The sequence below is a fragment of the Passer montanus genome, unplaced genomic scaffold, assembly GCF_014805655.1.
Source record: "Passer montanus isolate IOZ18808 unplaced genomic scaffold, ASM1480565v1 scaffold24, whole genome shotgun sequence".
In the NCBI taxonomy this organism is placed as follows: Eukaryota; Metazoa; Chordata; class Aves; order Passeriformes; family Passeridae; genus Passer; species Passer montanus.
Genome location: NW_024367037.1, coordinates 4916349 through 4931266, shown reverse-complemented (window position 1 = coordinate 4931266; position 14918 = coordinate 4916349). Strand labels below are relative to the sequence as shown.

At 38.8% G+C, this 14918-nt stretch overlaps 1 protein-coding gene across 4 annotated transcripts in view; it reads left to right on the top strand.

The window, feature by feature from the left end:
- The window catches only part of LOC120502976, a 28144-nt gene continuing 13226 nt past the window's right edge, over positions 1-14918 (top strand). Inside the window, exons 1-5 of one of the 4 annotated variants that reach the window (XM_039711027.1) lie at positions 8-131; positions 232-307; positions 1223-1291; positions 6505-6538; positions 13365-13415. In XM_039711027.1, the coding sequence (XP_039566961.1) occupies positions 233-307; positions 1223-1291; positions 6505-6538; positions 13365-13415 (229 nt within the window). In that variant the 5' untranslated portion in view covers positions 8-131; position 232. Of the gene's footprint in view, positions 308-1222; positions 1292-6504; positions 6539-13364; positions 13416-14918 lie in introns of all 4 variants that reach the window. The other 3 variants (XM_039711028.1, XM_039711030.1, XM_039711029.1) reach the window with 3 other exon arrangements.

The window sequence follows — 14918 nt, the reverse complement described above, 5'->3', positions numbered from 1 at the left end:
TGTGGGGGGCGCGGTGGGCGCGAGCTCCCGGATGGTTCGGGGCAGCGCCGCGGTGGGAGCTGAGCATTGATCCGCGGAATAAAACAATAGCGCTTAAATAGCCAGATAGTAACCCAGCCCTGCCGCCCGAGGTGTGGGCCCTGCCCGGTCGCTGTTAAGCACCGTGTGAACAAGAGTTGGTTTTATTTTATTGTTTTATTTTTTTATATTTTTTTCCCCCCGGCCGTGCAGGATGAGCGCGGAGCCGGAGGAAGTTCAGGCAGAAGACGGCAAAGCGGAGCCGGAGAAAAAACTCTTCTACTGCGATGTGAGTGGCGTCCTCGGTGGGGTTTGAGCCCGGGCGGGCTCTGGAGGTGTGGGAGCACCGGGAGCCGGCCGTGGGAGCCGGGAGCCGGGGGGCTGTGCGGGGAAGAGCTGCCTTCGGGGAGTCCAGGCCGGGCTGGAGCCGCCAGGGAGTGGTTCTCACTCGCAGCCTTGCCAGGCTTTGCGGGGCGGCCGCAAAGGCTCCCTTGTCTCTGGAAGCCGCAGCTCCGGGTCGGAACGCGCTCAGGTCGCCAGGGCTGTAGTGCTTTTGTAGCGCTGGATGGTTTTTCTGGCTCTCTCAAGTTCTGCGACAGTACGGAAAGGAAACAGACCGTACTAGCACGCATATTTCTTACCACCTTTAGCTTTCTTCAAAGCTAAAGATGGTAAGAAATATTTGTACATCTGTATTGTCTTCTGTTAATTATTGCAATGGTGTATGCGCGTCTGTGGATCTTAATGAGATGCATGTGTCTTCCTCCATTGGGATCCCTTTAACGTAGCTGTGAATGAACAATGAACGGAGCTGCAGCTGTTCTAGGGCGTAATTTTGCCTCTGTTCCTTTCTAGTCACTGCACGACCATCCCCTTTTTGCTGGCTTTCCAGCTTGGAGAACTTTAGAAAACTAAGAATTCAGAAAGTGCTGGTGGCAGAGAAGGGGGAGACTTGTAAAAACTTCTTACCACCTGATTTATTTATTTAAACGTCTGTTTAGGTATTGTTTGAACAGGTTTACATACTATTTTAGTGGTAAGCTGCTCTCCTAAAATTCATGCAAACTGTACTGTTTGAGCCAAATAAGACCTTGAGAATTACAGAATTACACTGTAGGAACGGGTGTATTTCATATTTATAATTCACCAATGGCAGAATATTCGTAGCATAACTGAAGATGTGCTTTCAATGTTTCTCTTTCAGGTTTGTAAAATTTACTGTATGTGTGCTCTCAGTCTTCAGTCACACTACCGTGGTGCAAAGCATAGGAAGGTAAACTTTTTCCATATTAAATGTACATGCAGATTTAATCATAAATCCAGGACTCTTGCAAGTTCAGTACCTGATTTCACACGGCTTCAAGTGCTTATCTAATTTATTGGTGGATTTGTAACAGTAATTTGCTTGAAATATTCCAAGAAAAAGATGAGGTGGGAATCTCACAACTCTGCTTTGTGCAGCATGTAACCTGAAACGTCAGCCATACCTAAAGGTAAATGTGTGCTAATTGTGAAATTAATGACATGAGGGCCACAAGTGGTGAAAGAATTCAATTTTTTGTTTTTGGATGTAGTTGGTGAAATACTGTTCTGTCTTCCAAGTCTACATAACTCACCTGTACTTTGAATAAAATGAGCTTACTCTTTACTTTGATAGTAACACCAGTTCGGATTTCCTGAAGGAGTTACATAGGGTAACTATCAAGTCTGGCACTTCTGTTGCTTTGAAGTGTCAGTAATAGCAGCTCCCTGGTTTAAGCACAAAACAATCACAGGCTTTAAAAAATTAGGCACCGTTCTGTGAGGGTGTATTTAGAGACGAGGCTTTTACAAATGCTGAGTGACCGAACCTTTGGCTGTTGAGTCTGTTGGCTGATGGTTAAAATTCCACCACATTCTCAGTCTGTAAAGGTGAGGCTAACTCAGTTGTCTGTATTCCTTTGCTGCCATCAGATTGTGTTGTGGCACTGAAGAGCCTGCTCTGATGTTTTCTTAATGTAATGACACTTTATTGTTCCTGGAACGTTAGCAACTAACAGCAAAACTGTCTTTCTCAAGTGTTGCTGTGCTCTCTTATTTTTTTTTGGGGAATGAGGGGGGACATCTCCCCATCTCTTTGCTATTGAGACAGATTAATGGTATTCTGTTACCTGTTTGCTGATCACTTTAATAGCATTGGTTCTTATTTGAGTCAGTGGTTCTCCTTTCTCCAGCCCCTTTTTTTTCTCCACAGGATTGAGTCTTTTTGTTCTCCATTGATTGAGTAGAAATGTACAGTTGTATTTTTCGTGTCCTACCAAATGTTCCTGTTGATGCAAAGAATTCCTTTGCTTTTGTGGTTGGTGGTTTTTTTTCCTTAGCTAACCTTCTTAGCAATCTAATTATTGCCGGTTTTCCCTTCAAAAGTAGGAAACCCAGCATTTATTTTCTTAGAAAATCTGCATGTAGTTTTCCTTCTGTTTCACACTTGGATGTATGCTGGGCTCAATCTCCCAGTTTCTTGTTCTCTCTCAGCTCAAAGACCTCACTGACACAAGAGTAGGTCAGATTGAAAACTGGATTTTTGTTGGGTATGGAGTCGTGGTCAGTCACCCAGCTGCATTGCTGTAGAGTAACTCTCCAAGCTCACATCATCATTCTTTTCAGTTAACTCCAATTTCTTTCTTTAAATTATGAAATCTGTTGTGTGCTTTGGTGGAGAAAAATGAGAACTCATAGATTAAGGGTTTTGTACCACTAGGTTTGGAATAACTATAAAAGTCCTGAGCCTATGTTTCTTTTTAATGCACGGTGGGTGTAGATAGTGAATAGCTCTTAGTTTGTTCCTATTGGAGGAATTTTTGTTCAAAATAATACCAAAGGATGTCCTGACAACACAACAAAATGAAGAGAAGGTAGTAATTATTTTCCTAAAGCACAGTACTAGCCTGACCAATCATTTGTTATGATTTCAGTTAGATTGTCTTTTTTATATCAGTTGCACATTTGTTTTTAAAGTGGCTTTGTGAAAGATACTCTGCTTGTTTGCTGCTTTGCACTTTGGAAAGTGTTCCAAAATGCAAGAAAAAGCCTTTCAGCAGAGGGACAGTCATTAAGAAAAAAATGTAAACAGGTGGTACATATCTGAAATTGGCCTGTGTTTCCTATAGCTGTTGAATGTGTTATTTTGAATAACTGCAGTAAAGCTTGGCTGTCTGACAGATTTTTGGGAATACTTCAGTTGACCTTCAATGTACATGGCTATCTTATCTCTTTTTTTCTTTTTTTCCATCTGGGGAGTTTGGTTATTCTGGATTTTGAATAGGTAAATAAGATATTTATTTAGGTTGTTTCTGCATACCTTTGTTTTATCTCTTTATTTTTTCTAGTGCTGTTAGTTCATAAGGCCAGACCCTTGTCAGAGAGGTGCTGAAGGCCAAAGGATTGTGTGGCTGGGATGATCACAGTACAAGGCTGTGTGTATCTTGTGCATTGAGTGCTGTGTCACCTCTGTATAGTAGCATAATGATGGGGTTTGTGGCTTCATTGCACAACAGGTATTAGTGGGATGGCGAGTTGTAGAAAGTGAATTAGCCAAGATATTCATACATGTGTGTATAATTCATGGCTCTGAAAATTGAACTTGGCTGGTATTGGGTACTTTGAAAAACAGTTGAATTTTAGTTTTAGCCATTATACTAAAATGTTTAGGAAATAACATTTATATAAAAGTTTACTAATGTTTTTAATTTAACCAAGCCTGTGAGAGTAGTGGGGGATATTATGCATGAAAAATGGGTTGGTTTGGCCTTTTTGGTTTTTTTCCACAGCTGAGGAAAAATCTAGGTTTTTTGGGACAAGGGTCTCCAAATAAAATACACCTGCAGTGTATATACCTAGAATATGGTGGTATGTGATATAACTTATTCTGGTTTTGTAAGTATGCTTTAGTGTTTAGCTCAGTTTGCTAGGGAAATCCTAGAGTGGAACATCTGCAAAGGGTTGATCAAAACACATAAAAAAAAACCAAATAAAATACACCTGCAGTGTATATACCTAGAATATGGTGGTATGTGATATAATTTATTCTGGTTTGGTAAGTATGCTTTAGTGTTATAGCTCAGTTTGCTAGGGAAGTCCTAGAGTGGAACATCTTTTTTTTGGATGTGTTTTGATCAACCCTTTGCAGGTGTGGCATCAGTGAAGAGCATTGTTTATTTTGTGGACTGTGTTTAGAACACAGATGAAGATTGTTCTGGTTCTATCAGAAATTCAAGTTCCCTTGCTCTCTTTTCAAGTCTGGAGTTAGAGTGGACTGTGTTTAGAACACAGATGAAGATTGTTCTGGTTCTATCAGAGATTCAAGTTTCCTTGCTCTCTTTTCAAGTCTGGAGTTAGGTAGAAATGCCTGTCATGTCCCAAAAGGAGCAAAATCTGTATTCAAGACTCTACAGGCTCTTTAGAAATAAGGAATGTTAAAATCTGTGAAGTGAGCTGTTAGCCTTTGTCTTCACCATTTCAGTGTTCTCATTTCTTCTACCTCTTGCCTTTGATTGCTGTGCAATTTCAACCTGTGGTTGAAATACCTGATGTGCAGTCAACTTTTCTGTCCTTTTTGTGATAGTAAAATCAACCATTGCTGTTTAAACATTCCAGTCATACATATTTGTGTTGATACTAGGAATGCTAACATAGCTAGTTTCAGGACATTTACCTTGCTGTTGCCTTGTTTGTATTTGGTCCCAGAAAGCATGCTGTTGTGTTCTGCAGCATATCTTTGTGATCCAGAGAAACTTTAATTGTGGAGATTTCCTTTTGAGGGGAAAAACCAAGCAGAAGACAAACAAAACCCCAAAACTTGATTTGCTTATTATGAACTTGAAGAATTAAGTTGAATTTCCATGCATATTCTTGCATGCATGGAAATGAGTTAATATATCTGATATATCAGTTAGAAATGTATCTAACTGATATATTTCAAGATTGTATATGTTTAAGAAAAAATAAGTTATATTCTTGTAATACTTAACTATGTACTTGAAACTGTTCTGTTAAATAACCTGTGAACTTCAACTACTTTCTACAGTAGCTCGTACAGATGTGCATGGAAGGTCTGAACCCTTAAAACCAGTAGTTTTTGAGTTTTGGCTTCTCAAAGTTAGACACTTTGCCAAAAGTTACTCTAACTTTTCACAGCCTTAGCTCAAAAACAGCTGTTGCAATCCCTGAACCAGAACAGAGAATAAGTTTCTTACCTAATGTGTGAGAATCTTAATTCCTGATCTAGTAGCAGGGATCACAAGTAAAATGGACCCTTTGGCTTCAGTTGTGAAACTGCATTTCTGATGTTAACAAAAGCAGTAAACCAGGTGCAGTCAAAGGTGATTGTCTGAAAATAGTCAGGAGGAAATTCTCTTTGAGCAGCAGCTCACAGTTGCTAATGTTTTCTGTGTTTGTCTGAAAAACTTGATATTAGCAGCTGTTTGTTGTAAAACTGAAGAATAAGTAACAAAAGCACTTGGAACAGCATCACTGTGAGGAACACTGTGTCTGTATTTCTAAGCTTATGAAATCCTGCTGAATTTATACAACACCATCCGCTGCCTGTGGCAATACCAAGACTTAGGTAACTTCCTTATTTTATAAATGCCACAAAATTACAGCTATTCAGCTTCTCAGACAATTAACTATTGTATCAGTCTTGCTTCCTGTTGAATTGCCACACCCATGTCCAGCATCTCTTCCATGCCACTGAATATTGAAAATACAGCTCCTAACTCCATGGACTGCTCTGGACAGACAGCTGCTGTAGTGGTAGAATGATCACACTTATTGTTCCATTCTTGTAAATGACAAGTTTATGTTTACTTGCCAGAAAATTGTCAAAATGAGTCAGGATTGCTTTAGCTATTAACTGGAAATTTAAGTTCCTCTTTTCTTTAGATTCTGCCAAAAAGCAATCATCTGTTCTGGATTCAGCCAGTGAAAGATACTTTTCCTGTTCTTCATGATATGAATGATCTTTCCTGAGATTTGGCTAGCCTTAAGGTTTAACCAAATCCACTCAAAATGGTGGGGGGGGGCTGCTTTCAGTTAGTTTTCCTTTTGGGGTAAGATTTCTTTTTTTTTTTTTTTTTAATGTGGTTGTTGTTGTGGTTGGAACTACACTTTGAGAGCTTAGGAGCTGTAATCATACTTTAGGTTTTCCTGGCATCCTTCAGATGTATTTCAAGCCATAATCATCCCTTAAAACTTCACTAAATAACAGGGCTTTCTTGAAAGTAACCTTGTGTTAACTGTAAGTACAGTTTTGTCAGTACTTCTAGCTTTTGCAGACAGTCATAAAGGCTCTAATTTTTCCTGTTTGACAATGGAAACTTTGGCCTGTAATGCAATTAATCTGCAAAAGCGTCTCTGGAAGTGCGGGGTTTTTCCTTCGAATGATGCAGCACATTAATTTATTTCTCTTATTCTATTTTGGGATGACTTGCATCTTCATAATTAAAGCAAGAGAAAGCCCTGAGACGCAGGAATGTCTATTGTAAGTATAATACTTTTTTCTTCCAGCCTCCTAGGATAGCTATTGCTTGTGGATTTACTGTTTTGTTGCTTTTCTAATAGTTCAGGTATTTGCATTTGCTAATTCATATGTCTCTAACTGTGTTTCTCTTTATATGCTGACCATTCTTCTGAGATTTGTCTAGTGAACTGCTGAGCAAAGAATTGGTTTACAGTATGAAACCTTACTTATGCCTTTTCACATATTAATATATCTGTCCAGTGGAGGGATGTATAGTCAGTGTTTTACTTTCTCACCTTCTCGGGCTAAACTGTCTCCCACTTGTCTGCCAGCTTGATGCACTCACTGCTGAGCTTCAGGCAGAGTGCTAAGAAGCTAAATCAGCAGGCTAGCACAGCACTGTTGCAGATGCAGCTCTACCATTGCTGAAGCTGCTTGGCTGCATCACAGGAATGTTGTTCCTCTCTTTATTGTAGAGGACTTGGAGGAGAAAAGATGTATTCAAAGTGAATTCAGTTGTTGGGGTGTCTTTTCCCCCAGAAACTGAGAATGTAAATCCAGACTGTCAATGAAAGTAAGAGTTGTGGCAAAAGGTTGGAAATGTGGTGTATACCTAGCTCACAGTGGAAATGAAAATCTTGTTGTAAAGCTACTTATGAGGACATACAGGAAGCAGAGGTATAAGTAGATGTGGGAGTACTGATAAAAATCAATGATATTATTAAAAAACCAGAATCGTTATAGTCAGTCATACAAGAAACAAGCCTTCTACTTCTTAGCCTGTTCTCTCAAGAAACAAGGCTTACATTCCACCTTTATCATCTGTTCCCCAGTGTCTTTTGAACCTCTCAGCCTTTTTGAACCAAGTTGATCAGAGGTGCCTGAAGATACACATCTGCACAGGGAAGAGTGACGGTGTCAGTCCTGTATGGAGGGAAGTGCTGCAGGCTGAGCTCACCACTTACTGGACCCTGAAGAATCAACACACAGGAAAGATCTGGGAAAATGCTGGTCAGAGGCCCTTTCCTAAGAGACTGAGCTTCATTAGCTGCTCTCGGGGTTTTGTTTAGTGCAAGACATGTTGTTCAAGAATGAGAGCAGTTACGGGATTTTGCCTCGGCTCCTGTGACTGCTGTATGGTAACAAAGTTCTCTGACAGAATTTGAGGAGTTGTGAAAACTTTCAAGTCTTTTCAAAGTCCAATGGATTCAAGCACTACAAAATTGTATTTACACCTCAGCAACAAGAACAGATTTGTGTGGCTCTGGTCAAGGGCTTTTAGCGCAAGACACTTTATACAGATTTCTTTGAATTTCATCAGAAATTATCATTAAAAATAATACTCATTAAGTGATGAGGTTCTTTCTTCAAGATCATAAAATCTGATTTTGGAGGAATAATGTATGGGATGCATGTGGCAGAAATCATGACTTGAATAAGAGGACAGAAGTTGTGGCAGCAAGACTGTGAAAAGAGTGGTGCAGTGCAGGAGCCTGTTGCAAAGACCTGTGGCTTTAGGTAACAGTGCTGTATGTACTACAGTCTCCATGTTCCATGGAGAATTAAGAATTAATCCTTGGGTTAAGAATGTCTGCATGCTACAAGTACTGGATCTTTGGAAATGTCATGACTTGGAATCTTTCAACTGGGAGGTGTCCTGCAGAACAAGAAGTCAAAATGCCTAATTAATAAAGTGGAGAATTTAGAAGCTTTGGTAAGCAAGTTAGCTGTGACTTCTGGAGGAGTCTCAACATCACAGGGTACCACATGTCAGAAGCATTGCAAGATATGCTTTTATCCAGAAAGTTCTCTGCCTCAGAAATCATTTTGAAGTGATCAGAAACTTATGTCTAATAAAAAACTATTATTAATACTATTGATGTCTCCTTTATTGTACTCTGTCTATTGCATTCGCATTCTGCTTCACTGAAGGTCAAGATGTGGAAGGTCAATTTGCAAGCCACTGGTAGGGTTTATTTGTTCAAAGAGGTTGAAATTTGGTCTGATGAAATTTATTTGTATGTTTCAGTTGTGCTACTTCAGGGTTTTTTTTTTCAAGTAGAAAAGCTTTTTTCTTAAGTAACTTCTCAGAGATGTTGGGAAGTACAACACAGAATTATGTAGTCAATATGTATGTAGAACTTCTTGAACTCTCCCATGGACATATTACCAATTACATAAATAATCCTCCTTCAAGGTCCAGCAGACCCAGTAAATTCCTTGTGCTCTGTCACTGATATGAAAGAATAATTATGAATTTTTCTAGCCTTTTTCATTTTAAATAGCTGTTTGGGGTTTTTTTTTGTGTTTGTAGACCTATGAGGTATGCATGAACAAAAATTATTAAATTTAGTAGTAAAGTTTTGTGAATGAGCATGGAAAGTATGGATTTTTTTAAAATTAGGTGCACTATGTAAACTATGAATCTAATTTAATTTCAGTATATAAATTAATGAGATGCTTTTGTTGTTGCTGGATCTGCAATCTTGTTCTAATGTTCATGCTATGAAATATTCCAGTGAGATTGAAATGTGACAGCATGTTCACAGAGCTGGAGTTCAAAGAGCCAGGAAAAAAATGTTGTCAAAGTGAAGGATGAGTTTTCTTGGAAATAATTTGGGATGATACCTGACAAATATCTGAAATGTGCACTGTCTAAAAAGGAGAAGGTACTTCAGAGGATGAGGCTTGACATATTTATAATGTTTTACACCAATACTTCCATTTTCTTCCTTGCTGCAGAACTAAAGAAAGTTCTTTTGTCAGTAGGGAGAACACCTCCCTTGTAAACCGAACACCTGCTATTTGTAACCCAAAATTTAAAAAGACAAAGTATTTGGGTTCTGAGTGTTTCCAAATGGGATATGCCATGTGTCCTTTCTGAACCTACCAAAAGTTACTTGATAATCCAGAAGTGGTTGAGTGTATGTAACCTGTGTGACTTCACAACTATGTTGACTCCAAGTCAATTAAGTGAGGAAATGCATCTGATTCTGGATGTTTGTTTTTGGAGGAGTTCCACTTCCTGTAAGAAAGGTGACTTTCTTCATCACATTACCCTGTGAGCTTCCATATGAAAAAAGAATCCACAAGCTCTTTTTGTGGTAATGACAGAATTGGGCATCTTGGGTTGTTTTGGCTTGGGGTTTTTTTTCCCTCTTCAGCAGTTCATAGGAAAGCAACATAATGGAAGATGTGGAAATAGAAGATGCTGAAGTTCTGAGACTTTACCAAGAGTGTTAAGTAAAGCACACCTGAGTACATGAATTTCAGTCATGTGCATCCTTTGTACGGTGATGTAATTGGAGAGATGGAATACTTCTTTCAGCTCTTTTTAAGGCAGTTGCCCATGTATTCAGGGATAAGGAAAGAACATTTTTTTTCCCCCTCTTGGGGTCTATTGGCCAAAATAGAAAAATTTTGAAAGCTTTTTGCTTTGAGCAAGAGGCACTAAATGATGGGGTAATGCCAATATACAGATAGGCAAACATTTACTGGGCAGTAGTAAAATGCAGTGGTTTGCTACTATTAGCTCAGGCAAGAGACATAATGCAGAGTATAAGCCCTGTTAAAGCCCTTTATAGGCTGCCTGGCTTTGTTGGTGAAATGCATATGACACAGGGGAGTGGATTAATGAATTTTGTTGTACAGCCTATGGATTTTTCACACATTACAGTATGATGTAGAGGTAGCTTTTCCTGCTCTTGCAGCAATACAAACGAGAAGTGTAATAAGGGATGTTGTATGTTTTTAGCTGCTGGATCTACTAGTCTGCATCTATACCCTTCAACTTTAGACCTGTAAATTGCACCATGAGCAAAAAAGCTTCATTATGGTTGTTCTGTAAAACATGGAGTTGAGGAGAGGAATCCAGTCTGAAGATAAGCTGCAGTTACAAAACAGCACTGAAGACAAGTTCTTCCTCCAGTGAAGGCACAAATGTGGTGGATTCTGCCTTGTGTTCACCAATGATAAACTTACCAGTATTCTGATCAGCATTTCAGCTTAATATGTTAAGAAATTGATATGTTTTAACATGTCCCTCCATGCTCCGTGTCTGTTAAACATGGATAAGGATGTGTTTTTTGGACGTATATCTACTGTTGAGTCTTCAAAGGAAAAGCCTGGAAGTTCTATTCTGACTTGCAGAGTAGAAGAGAAAATGTTTCAGAAGCCATAATAATAGAAGTATAAGGTGGAATACTATTTCAACACCCTTACTGCTTTTCTCTTGGGGAGTTCCTCTACATGGTGGAATCTGGCGTCTTTGTGCCCTTCCCCTTTGTTCTCAGAAGGGAATCTGGTGCTGAGCTTGGGACATCCTTGTTGCTGCTGAGTAACTGAATTGACAGTGTCTGAAACTGCCCTTTTGTTTTGAAACATGGCTGTTACATTTCTGGCAGTCATTAGGAATGTGTGTGCATTACAAATACATAAACATATGTTTCTTTGTTCTCCACCTTTTATGTGTTCAGCACTCTGTAATTGAATATTGAAAGGAAAGGGTTTTTTGGGGAGGGCTTTTTTGTTTGTTCATGTACATAGCTAGTATTTGGAAAATAGTTCTTACTGAATAAAATCATCAGGTGTAAGAAATTTCCTGAGAATGATTAGGTGATTTCCTAATTTTCTGGTTGAAGCAAGACTACAGCCAGTGCTGGATCATCGCTTACTTGCTGAATCCTTGAATCTTCACAGGCAGAGTCTTCTGCCTGTGTTTAATGAGTCTGCAGTTGCTCCTCTGTTCAAAGAGGAATTTTATCTTAATATCTAATCTTTGCACCTGAATTAACTCTTCCTGGCTGGTACTTTTTAATGCTTTTGCCATGTTCCCACCGGGCTGGCATTTTGTAGCTGCTGTTCAGGTATCCATGCTATTGTGTCTGCTCTTAATTCTCCACCAGTCAAAAGAATCCAGCTCCCAAACTAGTTCTCATAAATTATTTGCACTGGATTGTTTGTTGTGGTAGCCATTTTGCTGGGCCCCCTCTGCTTTCTCTACATCCCCCTTGAACTGAGCAGGGGTGACAGTAATCATCCTTGCAAGTCCCAGTTAATGGGGCATAAGATATTCTGCTGTGCAGTATCTCAGTATTCCCAAGGTCCTGCTCAGCTGAAGCTGTGGCATCACTTGTATCCCCTAAATTACTGTTGCCTGTGAATTTTCTGAGGGTGTTTTATGAATGCCAGCATCAATAAACTGGTTGGGGATGCATCCTTGGGCCTTGCGGGCCCTGGAATTTGCTCTTTGGGGGATTCTGCTGCTTACTGGACACCAGGTGGCTGCTTTGTCGATTGTTTCCCTTTGAGCCTGGCAACCAGCTGATTTTCAGCTCATTGATCAATCTGGTATGCTTTAGAGAAAGTACTATTTTGGTTTGATTTTGAGATGCTTAAGAAATACATTATTGATAACATTACAAAGCCATGTGGCTAGTAATTGTGAATTGAATGTTAGCCTGGAAAACTGCTGTTGCTGAATGGGAGAGTCTTCAAGATCAAAACTGCTTTGTTAAACATCTGTAGGCAGCAATGATCTTTACTTAATGCTTTTTCTTTTTTGTAATTAAAAAAAAATGCAGTCCCCCAATCTGCTACCTTTGGTGATAGAAGCAGCTACAACTTGATTTTTAGTTTGACCATATTTATAAACTCTAACCATGTTAAGGCAGAATGTGCTGAGAACTGCTTCTAGTGCAATTCTCTGTAAATTCACTTGGTTCCTGGAAGTAAACTAAATAAAGCACTTTTTCTCATAAGCCTGTTTGTATCATATAGCATTTGGCCAAGTTGTCTGCACATGTTGGACCCGGAATCTTAACTTGAGCTTCAGACACTAACTGAACAATTCTGACATTAAGTAATTGTTGTACTTGTAAAATGCCTGGAGATCTTCTTGCTACCAGATACTCTGAAGCTTTTAACTAAAAAATATGCATAATTTATTTTAAGGAATCAAGGGAGATATGCTTTCCCATATCCCTTCCCTTATGTTAATCCTGGAGAGTTGTTTGCAAAATGTTTGTAACCTTGATTTTATTTGATTTACAGCTTTGGTACTATCTCCTAATTCCCTGTTTTATGCAGAAAGAAAAAAAAATATGAATGCAATGTGTTGTATTTGCCATGACTATAGAAAAGTTTTTTACTTCAAAATTAGGAGTTATGTGTGCAAAAAAAAAATTAATAATGTAACTTTCACTGTTTCCATCAAATGAGTATTAATGTATCACCTTATTTTAATCTTGATTGTTGTGACTTACAAAACACTGACAATGTCATTAAAGCACAGTGGTTTGTGTGTGTCTGTGGATTTGAGGGAGAGGGCAGCAAGGGAGAAATTCCAGCAGGAGTGTAGGTGCACACCTTTACATTGACTTTGAACTCTGAGTGGTTAGGAATAGATACAGACCCCTGTGTAAAAGAGGATGTAGTTTAATGACTGGGACTGTGTGTCTGGGACTGTGTTTAGGCTGTTACTATTTAGACCAGAAGCTTTTGTTGGATACCTGGAACACAGGTTGATTGTTGAGAATGATACTGAATAGTTAAAATAATTAAAATAAGTATCCAATTTGAAAAGCACTTAAAAATCAAATAAGCATTGAGTATTCTGGTTTCTGTGCCATTTGTGTGTTTGGTATTTTGTGTTGATGGAGAAGGGGAGTGGAATGGGAGACATAGAGCAATGAAGTTAAAAAAGAAAACTGTCAATATGGTATACTGAGCCTATATTAAACTGCAAAATGAAGATAATTGTTCAATTCTGTAATGTGTCAATAATCTACTAAGTACTTATTAAAAGCAAATGAGAAGAAGTAATCTAACTGTCAAACTCTTATCCTAGGTTCTTCAGCTCTAATCCAAGTTCCGATGAAGTACCGAGTGCTCAGACGAGGTAGCTGAATATAAATGATGCCTTTTTCAGATGCAGCTTTGAAATCAGTGGTTTTATTTCAGTGGTGACTAAAGCAGATGTTCTGATTATGGTCTGGAAATAAGCAATGCCAGCTGCCAGGCATTTGGACCATTGCTTTTCTTCTGTGCACTGGTTAATTTATGTGAGAAAAATCTTAGGAGAATATGAAGTTACAAGTATTTTTACAGAAAGACTTTTAAACTTGAGACATAGTTTCTGTCTTCTTGATTATCTGACAAGATAATCAAGAATCTAGGTAGTATTTTTTTAGTTGATGAAGTTTTCAGTAAAAAAACTTGCAGCGTGCTCAGAATACAGTGAAAGTATGACAAACCAAAAGCTTATAAACCAAGAACAGCATGGGTTGCTTGCTATTAAGATGATACTAAGACAAGAGTATTTAGTTGTGTGTTAGGAAACAAGAAGAAAATGGCCATTACCTTGACCAGACCTGTAACTTTTTTCTGTGTGCATCTTTCCATATGAAGTCCAAAAGATCATGTGCCTTTGTCTGTCAGCTTGGGAATAACCAGCTCACACTGAGCTGCTGCACAGGCTCACAAATGCATGCATATAAGTGTTGATGAAAGTCTGTCTGTGGAGATGAATTATGTGGCACCTGATTGTTACGTGTTGACTCTGTCACATGCTCCTGCTGCATTTGCCTCAGGTGAAAAAAAACCCCACCCAAAACACAGAAAGATTTTCAGAATACTGTGAACTTCTGATGAAAGTGGGCCATATTGTTGCTGTGGCAGGAGGTGTCCCACAAGGTGTTTTGTAGCACTGTTAAATTGCAAGAGGTTTTTCATCTAAATGGTGCAACTCAATGAAGTTTTTCTTTGTGCTCAGTTCTGGAGTTTGACTTGATAGCAGCACAGGTATATTTCTAATGACACGAGTATTTAAGAATGAATGTGGAATTCCCTCTTCTTGTGAAGTTGTGGTTGGGGTTTTTTTAGCCATAACCTGACATCTTAGTGGGAAAGAATACAATAACAGTTCCATGCTTATGGTAGTTTACTTGTTTGCTCTGATTTGAAGAAACTAGCAGTGTTAATTACTCTTATGTAGTTTATTGATCAGTTATATGTAATTAGGTAGATGAAATCTAGTTCTGCACTTTTGTTTACTTGTTTGCTCTGATTTGAAGAAACTAGCAGTGTTAATTACTCTTATGTAGTTCATTGGTCTGTTATATGTAATTAGGTAGATGAATTCTAGTTCTGCACTTTTTTATTTTCAGATGGAAAATATGTTTTTTAACACTTAGTCATGGTCTTTTAAAATGTCCAACATTTGAATACACTTAATGTCTCTTTGAGATTGTTTTGCAGATAAATTTAGCTGTACTCTGCTGGTGGTCTAAGATGAGCAGGAATGCTTTAGAAGTGTTTTAGGCAAAGCAACAACCAGGCTATTAAAACTCCGTGAGGAGCAAGATAGAGCCCTGATTGAAACACTGCTAGTTCAGACTCAGGA